The sequence below is a fragment of the Haliotis rubra genome, unplaced genomic scaffold (genome assembly GCF_003918875.1).
Source record: "Haliotis rubra isolate DU_JTF1 unplaced genomic scaffold, ASM391887v1 Scf193, whole genome shotgun sequence".
Taxonomy (NCBI): Eukaryota; Metazoa; Mollusca; class Gastropoda; order Lepetellida; family Haliotidae; genus Haliotis; species Haliotis rubra.
This window is the reverse complement of record NW_025765925.1, coordinates 251959-271715: the sequence shown is the minus strand read 5'-3', so window position 1 is coordinate 271715 and position 19757 is coordinate 251959. Positions and strand designations below refer to the sequence as shown.

Genomic DNA, 19757 nt, shown 5'->3' with positions numbered 1-19757 from the left:
GTTGTTATGGACTGTTGTTATGCACTGTTGTTATGCACTGTTGTTATGGACTGTTGTTATGCACTGTTGTTATGGACTGTTGTTATGGACTGTTGTTACGCACTGTTGTTATGGACTGTTGTTATGCACTGTTGTTATGGACTGTTGTTATGCACTGTTGTTATGGACTGTTGTTATGGACCGTTGTTATGCACTGTTGTTATGGACCGTTGTTATGGACTGTTGTTATGGACTGTTGTTTGGCTGTGTGTATTGCATGATGTTGTCATTACATGTGTGTATTTTACAGAGGAGGAAGAAGAGTTATACCTCGTTACACCGGAGACACCACTGCCGGACTATGACTTAGAGTCACCAGACGAAAACGTCGACAAGTCCGTTTCCTTATTCGTTAAACGATTCTCCAGGGTTTTAACCAGCATAAGCTTAATAGGTAGAAAAGTGTGATAAACGATAAACTCTATTTACCTATATTTACCTGTACTTATTCTATACTAGACAGTAACCTTATGTATGCATATATAAAGCTGGACACGTGACAGCTATGCAGGGTGACTACATTAGAATGCAAATATAGGGAATGATTTCGAGGTTTCAAATTATGAGACAAGGATAGACTTTCCTAGACAGGACAAGTATATACTACAACATGAGGAATGTTCCATCTGTTATAGACAGTGCTATTGTGGTTTAAAGATACTCACTTATTGTGCAGTGTATTACATCAGACATCATTTGTTAAACTTTACGTGAAATCATGTTTTTATTGAGTACACAAATCTTAACCTGTAAATGTTTCATTCGACTTGAAAGCTTACAAGTTTCTGTTTTGGTGTAAAGTTACAAAACAAAGAGAGATAGGGGTGTTTTTACATCCAATATTACAACTGAAAATAGTTTCTTAACTGTGGTTTCAATTGGATATATACTGCTCATAATATGTTGAGGATCACTCAACTCTTTTATATCAAATGTACTTTAGTTAATATGTCATGCCAGAATCTACATGTCATGCCAGAATCAGGTGATTCTGAACTTTTGTAAGTGGTATATACCGGTACAACTGAAACCTACTTGAAATCTTGTCACCTTGCAGTCATGTGTTCAGCTGTAGATACTTATCACATGGTTTAGGAATTAACAATGTCTGTTGTCTTTTCACTCACAGTAAACTATTTCAGCCAAATTCCTATCTTGCCATTTTCTCATCTTTTGCACAAGAAATGACTTACCCTTCGTGAATTTTTTCTTCCATGTACAAATACCAAAATCAATATAAGGCCCCTACATATATTTTAAACATATGTCTAGTGAAAAATTTGAAATGTTACTCAAGACTCAATTTGTTATCTGCAGATTTTATTATTTTCAATAGCAGATCCTTGAGCTATTTATATCTTAATTGTTTATCGCATAAACCACTTGAAACAAGGAACAAACACATTTTTGACAGAATCAGGATATACTTCTCTGTATCAAGTGTTTTTTATACCTTAGATACATAAAGCATTAACCGTTGTACAAACTTAACACATACTGCTGTAGAAGCCGTTCCCTACTGAGGTTACAACAGTCACACAGATATGGCTGAGAATGAAACAGTTGTGTCTGACAGTGTGATTAGATCATATGCCTCTAATTCCTGTACAGTACTGACATCTTAGATCTGTAGCCCCATGGATTATAATTAACAGTGTGATATATATTGTGCTTCTGACATGTGTTGGCCGTAGTGTCTCCTTCTCTTGCAGCTCACAGACACTGCATATCATTACAGAGCACAGAGCACCTGCTGCAGGGGTCATTGCTAGCTAAACATATCTTCCTTCTCCTAGGCCACAACAACGTCACCATTAGAGTTTCATTAATTCATATTTTGTACATGAGGAAGGAAGCTTTCTCCTTTCACTTTCATCTGTTCGGTGTGTCTGTACATAAACTAGCGAACATGTGAAGCAGTTTCTTGGACTTTGTATATTGTGTTATTGTGAATTAGACAAGGAAATCACAAAATTATATCATTCATCTGTAATTGCTTGGGTTGGTAGGTTTGTTGTTTAACGCGGCACCCAGCAATATTCCAGCTATAAGGTAGTGCTATGTACATAGTTGAGTCTGGACCAGACAATCCAGTGATCAACATCATGATCATCGAACTATGCAATTTGGATATGATGACACATGTCAACCAAGTCAGTGAGCCTGACCACCCGATCCCATTAGTTGCCTCTTACGACAAGCGTGGGTTGCTGAAGACCAATTCTAATCTGGATCTTTACGGGTCATAATAATTATTGCTAGGGGAGCAATTGAATTAGCTGGGATGTTTGGTTGTGAGATAAGCAGGCATGAAAATCTAAAGTTTAAATTGTCATGGCCTGATAAGGTACTTATTTATGTTTCTCACCAAAATGAGATACCTATAGTATAAGTGCGTTTTATTGAAGGGAGATATGTCTTGTGGAAAGTATATGATCACCTGGCAAGTCTGTGCAACAGTTAGGATGTCCAATTTTTATAACGTGATTCTGACATTTTGCTCAGGTACCTAACAGAGAGAACACTTATTATTTTGGTTCTGTATGTACTGATGGTTCTTACAAACAAATAAACCTAATGATTTGTCTTCAGTCCCTGTAGACTGACATAAAAATCCTATTTTCTTTAGTCATCTGTAAGTTCAAATTTAACAGCCTTTCACTTAAAACTTGGCATATTTACTTCTGGTGTAATAAAATACCTGATGATAAGCAACTTGTCTGCAATGTACACGTTGAGTTATGATATTTTGGACATCCTACATCTTTTTAATGTCTTTGTCTTTCAGCATAAAGTCACAAATCTGTTGTGAAAGCATTCACTTTGATAGCTTTCACTGGCCTGTAGAGAGATTAACATTAAGAGAATAATCTATTGCATGATATTTTTAAGTAGTTGTTTTGCTGAAATAGTCAATGCTTTTTTCACTTAGATTCTTGTGCACTAGAGCATTTTCCTCACACATAAATATTTTGATTTGTTGTTTTATAACTTTCTATTGTTTAGAATGTTGTTTTATAATAACCTTTTGAATTACAATTGTTAAACAAAGATATTGACTTTTTTTTTCTAACAACTTCTTTATAATGCTGATACAGGCTACTTCTTGCCCTTTCTGAAGTGATGAAGTACAATGAATGATGAAGGGCAAGAAGTGACCTTGTAGGGTCATTGCATGTGGTTATACCACAGATGGTAACCCTGCCTTATCAGCTTGCAATGGTTAACCTCTTTTGTCATGATAATAAGGCCTCCAACCTGGCATCATGAGGTCCATGGGTGGTTGGAATATCATCATGGACAAAGGGGAGGAAGTTGCTGTGCAATATCAGGCGTTGAAAGTGAAAGATGTAGCTCAGAAATAGTGTTACAAATAAGGCCGTTATCCATGAAAACTTTCAAGTCTTTACATTCTCCCAAATTGTAGATTTCTAGTCCATTAAATCTAAGTCCATTTATTTAAATTTGTTTAATCACAAGACACATTTGTAGAGTATTGCATGTTGGTCAAAGTAATACCTAGACTGGAGATTATCCTGAACTGACTGTGTCAGATTGTAAGCATCAGATCACCTCTGTTCCAGACGACAATAATGCTGATGTGGCCGAACCTGACCCTGACTACCTCCTAGATGACGATGTGTCTGCAGATTCCTTCCCCCTTCCCCCATCACCCCTCAGTCTGGATGCAGACGTCGTCCCCCAGAACGGCCAGTCATTCCACCTCCACCCACACCCCCATCAGCGACCTCCATCACTGTCCGACACGGAGTCAGCTGAATCACTTATCCGACCGAAGAGGTTGGCTAATCCATGCGTTGAGTCGCGGGAACGACAAGCCCTGCATCGAGAACTTCTGTTGAACTACAAGCTGTAAGTGTGATCCAGAAGGCACTGTCTGATCTGACATTCTATCCCTTGTGGCGTTGTAAATGGTGGAATGCTTCCGTCTTTTATATCTCAAATTTTATGTGTCACATGATTGAAAGAAATCACAAACATTTTTGCTTTTTTTTAACATGGAGGTACATATCCTACAAAGCACCATCGTTCCTATTGTTATGTTATAGGTTGTTTTTTGGAAACATGTTCCTGTATTAAAGTGTACACATAGGTGTTAGGAAACATGTATCCAGACACTACACATAAAAGAATGATGTAAGCCATATAATCTCATCACAGACATACAAGACTGCTGTAAGGAAACATGTATTCTTAGACTAAGCACGACCGAACGATGTTAGGGAACATACCCCATTCAAAACATGTTAGAATGGTGTTAGGAAACATGTATCCAGAAACTAAACTTGATATATACTGGACAAAAATAGTTAGGGATATACATACATTTTGAAATTATGAATAATGATTTATTTATTCATTGACACACTGATAAAATATCAATCACAAAAATACCAATATCCCTAACGTATTTTGTCCAGTATATTTGTCTCAGGAAATGTGCCAATATTATGGCATGATAGGTGTTAGGAAACATGATTCAGTGTCATCCAGTATCTAGTATCATCCAGTATCATGAAGGTTATATGTTCCTGTTTTGTCTGGTTCGATAGCTTAGCGGTTAAAGCATTTGCTCGTCATGCTGAAGACCTGGGTTTGATTCCCCACATGGGTGCAATGTGTGAAGCCCATTTCTGGTGTCCCCCGCCATGATATTACTGGAATGTTGCTAAAACCAGCATAAAAACAAACTCACTCACTCACTCTATTTGTTTCAGAGGTAAGAACGTCCTGCAGAAGCCCGAGTTGAGCAAACTGATGCTGGACCGGAGGCAGACGCAGAAGAAGAAGGAGTGGCAGGAACAGATGAACAACAAGCGCACCAGCTTTGAGCTGAAGATGGAGGAGAGAGCCACACGACTGAAGGAGGTATGCCATGTCAGCTGTGGGCTGGCCATACACTATGGTCAGCACCTCTCTGTCAGATGGTGGATATGGACAGTGGATAAATCTCTTTCTGATCATTTCTATAAAGTAGGGATAACTGGGAAAAAAGATAGATAAATACTTTAGTTCGATCTATTATTCATTATTATTTTTGACACACTGTCACTGTAAGGTGTCCTGGTTCACTGTAAGGACAAGGTGTCCTGGTTCACTGTAAGGACATGGTGTCCTGGTTCACTGTAAGGTGTCCTGGTTCACTGTAAGGACTAGGTGTCCTGGTCCACTGTAAGGACAAGGTGACCTTGTTCACTGTAAAGACAAGGTGTCCTGGTTCACTGTAAGGACAAGGTGTCCTGGTTTATTGTAAGGACAAGGTGTCAAAGTCCACTGTAAGGACAAGGTGTCCTGGTTCACTGTAAGGACAAGGTGTCAAAGTCCACTGTAAGGACAAAATGGTATGGTTCACTGTAAGGACAGAATGGTATGGTGACATTTGCTTTATCTTTCAGGACGAGCAGAAATCCATGACTACAATTTCGGAGACATCTGGAGGTCCAGAACTGATGAGGATGCATGCCAAGATCACTCACAAACAATGAGAACCCCTGATGTTTCTGTTGGGAGAAGTGTTCATCTAGGCTCATACACACGATGGTTGGAGAAAGTGTGACAGCAGGAACATAGACATTGCCCAGCAGTTGCAACATGAACTGTACACTGACGTCAGTGATCACCTGAAACATTCTTATACAGATCCGGCACAGAAGGCCATGGAGAGGCCTTTTAAGGCCATTGTCCTTGTACTTATATTTCAATCTCACAGGAACTGATAACAAGATTAAGGAAATAATTCATGGGAACTTTATGATGCAGACATATATATGATGCGTATCTCACCTCTGGAATCGTGCAAGCCCCAACTCTACAAGAGGCATCCGGCGACTGTCGTGTCTGTGGACAGACGTTCTTGTTGGTCATCAGCAAACGATATCTGCACAGCCCTAGACCTATCATGTGACCTCTAACATATCAGCGAATGTGCAAGTATTTCAATCAGTGCGACAGTGATGTGATGCTCTATTTCTTCCATGGAAGTTGTCATGACAGTTGCCCCTCTGATCCATCGTTCACATAATAATAAAGGTAAACACAGGTGTGAACGTCAAGGTGGTCACCATTGCAGAGCCAGTGTTTCACTTCAGAGGTGAACCGTGGACTGTACGCTATACATGTGGGTCTGCTCTTCTACAAGGTGTTGAGAAAATGCCAGCATCGTCTGTATCAGCAGTCGAACTATACAGGGACCAGTGGTTGTCAGATGGTATTTGTAGCAGATGTATGAATGTGTAAGAATGATGTTAGCACCATGATTAACAAAACTGCGATATGCAGTTTGACAAACCTCAGATTCCATGCATGTATGACAATGTTTGTTGCAGATTACAGTTTACAAGATGTGTTCAGTGAATAGTCCAGCATAGTCAACTATTTTAGGATAATTGTATCCATTTCTGACTTTTACCTTTTCAGTTTGAAGAAAACATCTTTAAGTAGATAGCTGATTAAATTCACAAAGCTGGGGTTAAGATCTCAGCCATAACATGACCATATCAACTTTTTACTGCTAAATCTAGCTTGTCAATGAATAAGCTCAGTAACTGAATGTGCCAAACAGTCAAGGGGACATAACTCTTGCTACATATCCCTTTACCGGTCACTGAACACTGCAGTCACATATTAGCATGGCGTTAACAAGGGAGATAATTCCTGCATTGTTAGTATTCCACTCTCACGTACTGCACATGCATGTCACATTGTGGGTTTGTTTAAATAGCAGTGTTCTCATACATATTAATTTTCTAAGTGTTTAAATGTGACATTTGATTGTTTAAAATCATATATGTATATATATTAATCAATAAAATTAAGAATTTGTGGCTAAAATGGTATATGTGTGTAATTTGCAGTGGGAAACTTGCCTGACCACATTCTAGATAGCAACCGAGTGTTGAAACTTCAGTTGAATGTAAAAGATTTCTCCAGTGAAATTCTTACTTTAAAGATGCTGAACACACATCATGTGTAATTTGCTTGGTTTACAGATGCCCCACCTTACAAAGTGAAAACTTTAAAAAGATAGAATGAAAATGACAAGGTTGTTTGTGTTTTTTAAAGTGCTGTCTTTAAAATTGCCTTGACAACAAATGTGATAATAAAGTGAAACTTTTCGATTTTAGATTTAGGAGGACCTTTCAGATTGTGTTTACTGTTATATTATCCCAAACAGAACCAAATGAAGTTTAAGATGATTAAAAATCCTGTAAAATGTGTATTATTTTTATATTTTGGTCACCAACTGATTAAATATTTCACTATCAAAATCTGTAAGCCAAGAACAACTCATCTGTGCTCATGAGTATCGGTGGATGATAATATAGCAGGTGTTCAGGATGAGCTAATTGATATCTGACTGATATTAAATATCAAATATAGAAGTGAAAGAGCTGTATGCGTCCATGTTTAACATGAATCATTCCTTTGTTTAAGTGTGAGTCATTGTTCTGGATCATATGATTATTGATCAGTAACTTTTGTTTATAAAAATACATGTATTTCAGAACAGAACCAAATTTTACATTCCAAAAATATTCAAATTTACAATTTTTCTTCATTCAAATTTTATGATGGAACTCTTTCTTTTCATGTTACTAATTTCAGTAAACAATATAGAGGTAAACTACTAGACACTGAGAGGTGACATTGGCGATGGAATTGCCATGAGGTAACAGAGCAGTGATGATAGACGATCACATGCTAATCACTCTGTCACTCATGGCATGCTTTCCCACTGTGTGTTTTTTTTATTAAAAAACAACAAGCATAGAATCTCTGACTAGCAACACAGCTGTTTGCTTCTTGTGTCAGTACCAGACTATTACTTCGTCTCTTAAGAACACAGGAGTTAGTTGTTTTCATTTAAGGATTGGCTTTTTTTCTAAATTTTAGATTTGAATTCTTTGGTGATAATTGAATCTTTACAAATTATATTTGGGACAAATTTCTATCCAAGATGTGCATCCTTATTTTATTTTCGTATGAACAAGATCTAGGTCAAATGTTTTTCTTTTCTGTTGTGGGGAAAGTACCCATATAGTACAGTGTGATCTTCATTCACTAGCCCTTTCAAAATTAACTAGCCACCAACTGGCAGGCCACCATTCATCTCAAACGCTTTCTTGATCAATGTGGTTTAAGCATTATTTCTATGTTAGTTGATGAATCTAAGCAATATGGGAGATATGTGACCGAAGTTGTATGATTGAGTAGAACTAGTTGGCGGAACTTGGGTGAACGACAGGTAGTGGTACTGATGGGATTGTGATACAACAGTGATAACATATCATAGTACAGAACATTTTATATATTTTAGTTAACAGATAAAGCTATTTATTTATGGTGATACTAACAGTACATCAGTGAGAGGTTATTCCCGTACTCATATATACATATTCAATGGCTTGGGGCCCAAGCTGCTATTCTTGTATCGCTGAGTCGTACAACATCCAGGCTTTTAGTCCATGTAGTAGAAGACCAGAGTTGCTTTCCTTAGCTGTGTCAAGATTTGCTGAACATTCTTGAAATCTAATATTGGGCCACTAATTGATTGCTCACATATACACTTACAAATATTCCAATCTCAATATCAGTTTGTGTTTTGGGGGTTTTTCATTGCCGACTCTAAAGTAGGTGTGAGCCAGTCTATAAATGGTTGTTGTTTCTCATAAATGATGTTGCGTACATGTTTCTGGGACAAGTCTAAATGTAAACCTGATTCGGCTTCAAAACCATTTGCTGTATGTCTTTTGATAGCTCCTAATTTCAGTCTGTTGGTTTCTAAAACTGATTAACAATGAGGGCTTTGTTATTTGCTCACAGGATTTCTGAGGCAAATGTTTACCACAGGCTTTCATTTTCTCACACCCACACAGACTTGATGTCTTCAAATGTAAAGTTGTATTACACACTTCTCCTGATATGCTATGATGTGCAAACAATAATGACAAAACCTTTTCCATGATAAGAAGCCTCTCATTTAAACAGAGTCCTTATGTAATCCTGACTTTATCATGATCATATTATGCTTTTGTATCAGTGTCACTTATTGCCGATATCAGATGTCAACGAACACGTGTCCATATCCTGCCACTCCGATAGCTCTCGTCACACACATATGATCCCTTGATGTCGAATAGTACTTATGTAGATACCTACATTAATCAGCTGAGTCGGACGATGGTTGAATGTCAATTTTCAAAGCTACTTGTTAAACTGCCGGGGTTAACACAGCTCGGGTTGGATGGATGATAGTCAAGTCAAATGCTGTACAATAAATATTTTGAATTTCATGGCTCTTTGTCCATTTGTGTTGCATTTGATGACACGATATGAGGTATGTTTCTTGGTATCCTCAACTACAGGACTTTAGATGGTTAATTCAGTGTAAAGTATCGATGTTGTTTGTGTGGGCATTATGAACATATACTGAAGGAAACAAATAAGGGATCACATGAAAGCACAAGTGTTCCTTTATTTTTTTACCAGGTTTCTTCACAAGCTTTGTATCACACAACTTGTGAAGAAACCAGGAAACACAATAAAGGAACACTTGTGCTTTCATGTGATCCCTTATTTGTTTCCCTCAGTATACATAATAATTTTGCAAATATTTCAAGATTATTTTTACCTTTATGATCGGGGTTCATCTACCTGATGTCTTGATCAATCAACTGCAACACAAACGTGACAGTGGTTCACATAATGTACAGATATGCTTGGTCAGGATGATCTGTATCATGCGACCATTTAGAAACTGTTAGAAGTTAGTTATAATTCTAGTTGAAGCTAGTAATATCTAGTTATTTAACAGTAATAATTCTAGTTAAATCTAGTTATTTATTTGGATAGTTGATGCATGTTTTAAGTCATGTTTTTGAGGCATGAGTTGTATTGAGGATGATAATTACACAGGCAAAATAGTGACACACTTTCACGTAATGTCATGTTGCATGCATTCATGCAGAAAAACACAATTCAAGACAAATATTTTGTGTTTTCAGCAGAAATAAAACTTTGGGGTTCTTAGTAAATATATTTTCCATCAAATATGAAAAGTGTGTGTTGATTTTTATCCAAGGTAGAATCATAGTACAAGGCATTAAAATCCTGTCTGATGTGCTGGTTTATCTGTGAAACTGTCTGATTGGCTGGTTCATCTGTGAAACTGTCTGATTGACTGGTTTATCTGTGAAACTGTCTGATTGGCTGGTTTATCTGTGAAACTGTCTGATTGGCTGGTTCATCTGAGAAACTGTCTGATTGGCTGGTTCATCTGTGAAACTATCTGATCCTCTTAGTTCTGTCTTTAGGTTTGCCTTCTTCTGCCTGCAATGCATAGTTGTCACTCATGTGTAATGTATCCCAGTCCATACACAGTTTGTGTTCTAACGATAAATATATTTCGTACTTAAAATAGCCAACCCTTTTTATTGATGTACTAATATGTACATTTATACAGTTACCATAACGCAATGCATGCTCATAGCCGTGCAAGTACTACTCTGGTCAGTCTATGTGTGTTCATTGGCATTCTCAGTAGGAGTGTGTGGAAATGATTACACCTTCTGACAAGTCAAGTGTATCAGATACTTACATAGGCATCCTAGACTTCATCAGACCTCTGTGTGTATTCAAGGTTGGTGCTGCATCTTCTGTGAAGTCAGCTACTGCATCTGCAAAACACTGTCATCACTGTCACCAGAAGCTTAGCACCGCTCTCAAAAGAGACTATTACCATGACAACGCCCTGACTATTTGTTGCTTCAGAGGCAGTGTAGCATCACAGTCTCACATTTTTCTGTTGTTTTAGTTGGATTATCGTCATTGTTTGTTTAGTTTTTATGGGATGGGAAATATGGCTGGACTGTGCACTGCGGCATTTACAGTTAATGTTGTTGACTCGGAACCACTGATGCTGGACCGAGATGGCAGCAGCTCTATATCAGCATCCTTGGCAGGATGGAGTGGGAAATGTTTCTCAGGCACATGTGCAGCACTTTTATTCCTGGTGTTGATTGTCAAGAAAGAATATTTTTTCCTTGTGACAATGGACACTCTGTTATACATAAAAACTATGCTTGACAGCTGACCCTGTATTGAAGAGCGTTTTTCAGTGTGTGCACACCTGCCTGTTGGTATTCTTGGTGAGAAAACACAGCGTTTCCCTTGCATTTCTAATCCTTTCAATAAAAATATAGACCTACAGAACTCCTCACTTTTGTGAAAATTGTGCCCGCGATACATTTGTTTTCATGCAACCAAGTATGCCTACCTATATTCTTTGTTTTTTTCCTGTGTATCTTCTGTGTAGAAACATTATTGGTGTTGTCCGTACTATATTGTGTTATATGGAATATTGTCACTGTAACAGTCAGTTACAGTACCAGTTACATCAGCAATAGGGTGGTGAATATTCTTTGTAAGTTCCATGTTGATAATTCTGTTACCTTATTGGTTGATATTCCCATGTTTCCATTTAGAATCTTTCCCTTGAGTTGACGAGTCTGTGTTTAATAGATAATGTCAAAAACAACAAATATGTCTGTGGGGAAATGAGTTGGAATTCAAGTTGGTGTGACAGACTTCATGTTTGTTCCTAATCAGTTAATTGATTCCATTGTTAATCTTTACATTGCATGTACTTGGGTTTTTTGCAAGGTAAACAGACATCAAAACTCATACCCAGTTACCTTTTTCAGCTAAGAGATGGAATCAAAGTCACTTTATACTGTAGTTCACCTTCAGCATCCTTATTATCTTACATGTTTCTCTGACAGTTACTGTTGACAATGTCGGACATGCATGGAGAAGCCCTGTGCTTGTCTACTGTTGTCTTGCACAGACATCTATTAAATGTCTGCCCAGTGTCCACCTAGTTCTGGACTGTGATTAATACAGATATAAAACAGGGACAGTTTCTTCCTGTAATTACAGACCCATACAGTGTTATATTCATATGTACCATAAACATTATGCTTACAGACAAAAAAGTGTTGTCAAGGCACTTGAATGGAACTGCTTGGATTGCAAGACAGCCCCGGATTAGTCCCCTTTTAAAGAAGTCCATCTTGAGCATAGTATTCATACCCTCAGGGAAGACCCCTTCTCAACAGTCCTGCTGACGCTTGCTATCTTCCATGCTGGTAAATCTGTGTCCTTGCCTTCAGAATATTATTGATGTGTAGAATCTCAAGACATGTGATATCAAACGTATCCACACATGAACATGGTGATAACTACTCTGTAAGCCCCAGTGTTGATATTTAGGAGTTGATCTATCAAATATTAACATCTCCTTACTTCCCTTGCAATGAAGTCATGTACCCTCCAGACATTGTTTTTGGTTCTGCCTTGGTTTAGACAAGGACTATGTTTATGCATGTTGTGCAGGCATATCTCAGTCTCTTCCCAACTTGTACCCTCGTGTTTGTATCTCTGCTTTCCTTCTACATTGCTGTGTTGTACCGAGGGCCTACTGCTTCCTTTGCCTGGCAGCTGGACTGGCTGCTACCTTTGCCTGGCAGCTAGACACTGTCTACAAGGTCAAGGTCACACCTTGATCCATGACATTCTTCAGATGAAGATATTCATGATCGTCTTCATGTAGGCTACCTTCCCCATGTTTTTTTATGTATTTCATCTTTCTTATGCAAGACATGTTTTTTGTTCAAAAGTTGACATGGTGGTCTGTAAAATGGTTTTCCTGAAATTGAATAATGGAATTGTTTGATTCCACAGATAAATTTGGAACTATTGGGAAAATAGACTAAAAACTATAAATGGTTATTTGGTTGAATGTCCAAAAACGTGAAACAAAATTTCAAAATGACTTCTTGATTGATTTCTCAATGTTGTTTTGTGTTGTGTTTGTTTTACATATAATTTTAATTTAAATACATTATACAGTGCAGCTGAATTTGTCAGCCAGTGTACCCATGCCTTAGACATGCCTTGAGTTGTTTGTCTTCCACAGAAATGTTTTAAGAGGAATACCTAATTTGGTGGAGCAGGTATCTAAAGCACCAGACATTACTGATAACATACCTTAAGGACTTCTGAATTTACCTTCTGCATCTTGTTGTCTTTGAAAACAAAAAAGTCAGAAAGAATGATGGCTGTTTCTTATCACACTGGACCATTAATGATCCCATGCGACATTAGTGTGTTATGAGAGACTGTGTGATGCTTCTGATCAGCAAAGTATTTCCTCTGCTACAGCCATGGAAACTTGTAATAATGATTCACTGAATTCCACTGTAATTTTTATTATTTCTTCTCTCTTCAATGTCCCATTTGTTTCCAGCACCAGCCTTTGTGTTACCTGAGTGTCAGTGTCAGATAGTCTGTGTAGAACTAATGTCTACCTGAGTACCTACCTGAGTGTCAGTGTCAGATAGTCTGTGTAGAACTGTCTACCTGAGTACCTACCTGAGTGTCAGTGTCAGATAGTCTGTGTAGAACTAATGTCTACCTGAGTACCTACCTGAGTGTCAGTGTCAGATAGTCTGTGTAGAACTGTCTACCTGAGTACCTACCTGAGTGTCAGTGTCAGATAGTCTGTGTAGAACTAATGTCTACCTGAGTACCTACCTGAGTGTCAGTGTCAGATAGTCTGTGTAGAACTGTCTACCTGAGTACCTACCTGAGTGTCAGTGTCAGATAGTCTGTGTAGAACTAATGTCTACCTGAGTACCTACCTGAGTGTCAGTGTCAGATAGTCTGTGTAGAACTAATGTCTACCTGAGTACCTACCTGAGTGTCAGTGTCAGATAGTCTGTGTAGAACTATTGTCTACCTTTGTGCCTTTCTGTAGAGTTGTGATAGGAACGCTGGGATGAGGACAAAATACTGCTGAGTTGACAAATCCTGTGTCAAATGTAATGCACAACCAGGCAGTGTCCGGATGTATTAAAAATAATTATTGTACTGCAAAATGGATGTATGTATTCATAGTGAATGTAGGAAAATGGTGGACAGAAAAGTGTATTGACAATGAACCCAGACTTGCCCACATTTGTACAGAAAACTGGATTGACAATGATCCCTGACCAAATAATTCTCAGCAACTTGCCATTACCTGTGGGTTGCACCAGATCTGATGAACCTTCTGGACCTCCTGCATCACTTCCAATGAACATTAAGCCTGACATCTCCCAGTCAAGTAATCCTCATCCCAGCACTTGCTTACCCGGACACCTTATAGACCAACCATTGGATATTCTGGGGACGGCCTTCCATGTTTTACAAATGTGTGTTCTGGAAAACCCAAAATAATTTAATTTTTTTTTACTGTGAGCAGGACATCCAGTTTATGCTGAAAAGTAATGTGTTGTGATAGGAAAATATATGTTCGTCCCCTCATTCCAGAGAAACATATTTTGTCATAAAGCTTCTATCCTAACTGAAACTGACCGAGGTGAACCCTCTGCTGGAATAACTGATGGTTGTTGTTGTAGTGGATGGAGTCATCATCATTCAGGTATAATGTCCTCCATATGTCCTTCCTGCTGCCTTTGTGTTATCCAGTGAACCCTGCATCCATGACAAGGCGTATCTGGTGATGCTTCTTGACTTTTGGTTTCCATGTTTATATCCTTACAACTTACCTTGCAGTTGATGAACATAGAGATTTTTTCTGGGTTACATCTTCTTTTTATTCTAAAAGAAGATGTAACCCAGAAAAAATCTCTATGTTCATCAAATATCATCTTCTAAAATGCCAATCAAGTATCTTGCAGTTGATGTTGATCATTCTGTTGTTCCATGTGGGGTTGCCATGGTTATGATAGTTAATATGTGTGTACCTTTGTGCTGATCATTTAGTGTGAAAGCCTGTTTTAAGAGACTCTGTTACTGGGACAATCATATTCCTTGACAACGCAATGGATGATGGAACAACAAGTACCTCTCTCCACTGTCAGATGTCCATAACCACTCCATGCTGCTTGATTGATGCATGAAACTGGAATTATCAAAGAAGTGAAATATTGTGTGAATGACCAGGCTAGCTATTCTCGAAACAGTCGTAGCCCTACAAACTTCTTAAGCCCATTCTTAACTCATTGGCTACGATCAAAGTTAAGAATTCTTAGGGCTACAAACGTTTCGAGAATAAGGCCACTGATTCTTCCTAAACAATATTGACAGAGAAAAATATGAGTGTCCAACATCAGGGCTAAAACAGACTCATCAGGCCAAATATTATGAAAATTATATGAATGGATAACTCCAAATTAGCGAAGACACCAGGTATTCATGTGAAGGGTAAGCATGTACTGCTCCACTTTATGAATAGTTTAAGAGGGTGAAACTTGTTGTCATATCCAATAAGATGTTTGTGTAAGTTTTCTCTCAAAGTACCTCCAATATATATGCATACATTTACATTAGCCTGATACCTGTAATTCAAAATGGATAAGTTTTCATCAAATGTGTGTTGTTTTATAGATATTTTATTCCTTCATTCTCTGAGTCCCACTAAATACTCTACTTACAAATTCAACTCAGCTTGAAATCTGCCATCACTACTGACTTTGTCCTATGGCAAGGCCAAATAAATTATTTGTTTTACAAATATGCTGTAAACATGCCAAGAGACAGTATGCAAAATATATTTAAAAAAGAAATGTCATGCTTCATTTGTGGTTGCATTTCCCTTAAATTATTATTAGACAAGTCAACAAAATACCTACAAAAGTTATACAATATGAGGTTAAAAAGACGTTATTTCAGTAATGTGCAAAATCATTTTGTTTTGTTCATATTTTACCCTTTTTCCGAGTTTGATCGTATTTAAAAAAACATGCTGAAACAAACAATGATTATTTTTATGCTGCTTTGGCCTTACAGTTTAACTGGTACATGTCACTAATCTGTTTTTGACCTATTTCAACAAGTCCTCGAACCTACATAAGTGAGACCTTGTAAAAAGATGTGCGAACATTAAACTGGTCTAGGAATGAGAACAAGGTGACTTGTGTATTTATCTGAACTCTCAACTCAACAAGGTGAATCTGCTAAGCTCTGAAACTCAACAACTCCCTGAATATAATAATGTCACATTCTCCAAATGTCATGTTACACCAGTTGTTGAGGTTCTTGCTGCATTTGGGGCGGTGGGGTAGGCTAGTGGTTAAAGCGTTTGATCATCATGCTGAAGACCTGGGTTCAATGGCGCAAATGGGTACAATATGTGAAGCCTGTTTTTGATGTGCCCACCTGATATTGCTGGAATTTTGCTAAAAGCGGCGTAAAATTAAACTAATTTCTGCTGCATTTAAAGGTGGACTACATTGACAGTTTCTGGTTTCCTTGCATGACTTCATGATTGATTTCCATCTATGATCTTTTAGTATATTTCAGTTTAGTGGCTGACAAGAAATGTATTTTCGAGGCTGTTGCTATTTATAATAACCCATGTCAAATGTCCAGACGCTTCTGAAATGTGAAACGTGAGGAGACCGACATAGTTAATGGTCATCGTATGTAGGTTTGACTGAACTTCTGTACTCATGTACCTGTGCCAGCCTGTCCATCACAGAAACATAGATACTTCAGTTGCCATCCAGTATTATCAGGCCTCAATAAACATTTGTCATATATCTACTCCGTGTTGGTTTTCATATTTACAAGACCCACCTGTAACAATGGGAGTGTCACCTGAGATTGAATAGTGAGTGAGTGCGTTTAGTTTACGCTGCACTCCGCAATATTCCAGCTATATCACGGCAGTCTATAAATATTCATATTGCAGAGAGCGGCATAAAACTACACTCACTCACTCACTATGAATAATCAAGTCTGGACCAGACAATCCAGTGATCAACAGCATGAGCATCGATCTTCACAACTGGGATACTATGACTTGTCAACCAAGTCAGCAAGTCTGACCACCTGATCCCATTAGTCGCCTCTTATGAAAAGCATGGGTTACTGAAGACCAATTCTAACCTGGATCTTTACGGGTCTGAGATTGAATAGGGTCACAAACACCATAGGTTTACATACAGCCATAAGGCCACATGCAGTGGAGGAACAAGTAGAGGTGAGTGAGTTAGTGAGCATTGTTTGAGACCACAATTCCAGCCATGTCAGGAAGTCCTGTGTTTGATCCTGTCTGGACAAGACAAACCAAGGTATGGTATGTGTAGTGTATTTATGTGTCACATACTAGTTGGCCACAATGGCATGTATTTGACCAACAGAGCCTGGCCATGCCATCGGTGGTGTTTGAGTGGTGGTGTGGTAGGATCTGCATAGGACTGTCATATGGTGTTAAGATAAACATTCATCTTTTGACACATTATAGAAAGTATATATGATCATCAAAGGCCCCATATCGATGTTTCTGGAGGATGTTCAATGAGTGAGTGAGTTTAGTTTTACACCGCACTCAGCAATATTCCAGCTATATGGCGGCGGTCTAAACAACCGTCATGTGTTTTGCTGCACCACACAACTATGAGGGGTTAAGTATTTGATTGCTTGACAAAGCTGCCATTGTGTCTTCTCAGTGTAATGCATATGGAGCACAAGAGTATTCAACATTACGCGTGCAACATCAGACAGTCATGCTTTGTCATCATTTGTTCATTGTTATGTCTAAAGTATTCATAATTATGAATGTTGTAGATATAATTAGGTTTAACGTTTACGTTACTCAGCCATATTCTAGTTTTATGATGGCGGTCTGTAAATATCCAGTTTGGACCAGACAATCAAGTGATTGTCATCATGAGCAATGATCAACGCAACCGGGACACTATTAAGTGCACAGCCAAGTCAGCTAGATTGACCACCCGATCCTGTTACTCGCCTCTTGGGACAAGTATGAGCTGCCAGTTCTAACCCGTATCTGCTAACCACAGTTCTCCACTCCAGTCTTACAGGTTTGGCCAGGTTTGGTCAACAGAAGTGTAACTTAAGTCAGTAATAATGTGCCAACATTGGTCAACCAAGGTTCACACCTTGGTCAGCACGGACTCACAAATGGTATCGTTGTCTGATCAGTTCGTCTGCTATACTAGGCCATTCGTGACCCACTCATGTTATTCCGTGACAGGCCGGATACTGAGTTACATTCGTGACCAACTCGTGTTATTCCGGGACAAGCGGAATCTTCTTGGAGTGAGTGAGTATGGTTTTATGCCGCTTCTAGCAATATTCCAGCAATATCACGGCGGGGGACACCAGAAATGGGCTTCACACATTGGACCCATGTGGGGAATCGAACCCGGGTCTTTCGCGGGACGAGTCAACACTTTAACCACTAGGCTACCCCTACCGCCCCGAATCTTATTGGAGGTTACGGAAAGGGGCGGGTGGTGACGAATGACGGAATTATAGAAAGGGGCGGGTGGTTACGAATGATAGTAGTCATCTTTGTGAAGTCATTCAAAATAGGAGCAGCGCTCCGATTGGATATCGCCTTTTCATCACAAGGGACACAACTAGTGATCTACACGTGATGGCGTAGCGATCAAAGCATGAAAAGTAGCATTGAAATGGCAAGGGTCGAACCCGGGCATTGGCGTAGGCAATATGGATACTCTGCCTCGGGTCCTGACGAAGTTTGAAAGTGACTGTCCTGCAATATTTTCTCCCCTTGCACTGCGCTACAGCTTACATATTTAATAGTTTTGTCAGAGAATATATGGTCTCTGGATTTGTGACTAGTTCAATATTTCTACTCTACGTTCATTTCAGCTCACTGGGACCCAGGTCCATGTGATATTATGGCATGGCGCGTTGTTTGTCCCTTGGGTTCTGACGTCTTCCTCCAAGCGACAGAAGGGATGAACTTGACACTGTTGGAGGATGTCTGGCATGGTGTCTGATGCCAGTTTTGTTCAGTATTTAGTGTGTATCAATAATGAATGAGTCAGCTTGGCTGTGTTCATCAGTACGTATCATACGGATACAGTTCTACGTGATCTTCGTGGTGGGTGAGCTATCTAAGGCGCCAGGCTAGTGATCCAGCGAGCTTGAGGTGTCGGGATCGAGCCCACCTGTGACCGGGTGTAAAAACGTTGGAGTCAACGTTGTGTGCAGACTCTTTCAGTGTTGTCACAACCCCTAGTGTACAGTACACAACCCTGTGCACTTAACAGAACCCACGAATCTGTTGGTACATGACCAGATGGTGGCCGGGTACAGCAACGTGCAGTGAACTCGGACAAAGTACTGTGACTCTGTGTCCCAGTTCACCCAGCTGTCAATAGGTACCTCGTCAGGATGAGAAAGTCGCAATAACTCGGTGTGCCTAGTGGCTGTAAAAGTTGTATGTTCCCCAGGGAGTTGAGATTGATAATATGATGTGCCGTTGAACATCAGCATAGAGTAATTCAGAAATACGAACACACAAAAGTCAGGTTTATCTGCAAACAGTAATTAACAGAGATTAATTTACAAAAAGTCCAAAATACGCAAATGGATGGGCCATGGAATACGTTGAATCCTTTTAAAGAGTTACAATTTTCCATAATCACACCGAAACCTGTTTTGTCTTGTTCCATGTTTTCAGTTGAGGTAAGACAAGGACACCCACGTCACTGTCAGTAACTGGACCATGTTTACGTCGTTGTGTATCGTCTACTCGGTGTTGTCCTGAAAAATACCACCGTTGTCTTCCCATCCTAACTACAATCAGGTTCCTTGACCTCTGACCCTTGCCTCGCATGTCTGTATATATACGT

General features: G+C 39.0%; 1 protein-coding gene across 3 annotated transcripts in view; it reads left to right on the top strand.

The window, feature by feature from the left end:
* The window catches only part of LOC124274661, an 82690-nt gene extending 68289 nt beyond the window's left edge, over positions 1-14401 (top strand). For 2 of the 3 annotated variants that reach the window (XM_046710016.1, XM_046710018.1), the window contains 4 exons: positions 290-433; positions 3624-3912; positions 4779-4929; positions 5457-14401. In XM_046710016.1, the coding sequence (XP_046565972.1) occupies positions 290-433; positions 3624-3912; positions 4779-4929; positions 5457-5546 (674 nt within the window). In that variant the 3' untranslated portion in view covers positions 5547-14401. The remainder of the gene's footprint in view (positions 1-289; positions 434-3623; positions 3913-4778; positions 4930-5456) is intronic. The other variant, XM_046710017.1, reaches the window with a different exon arrangement.
* The last annotated feature ends 5356 nt before the right edge of the window (positions 14402-19757 follow it).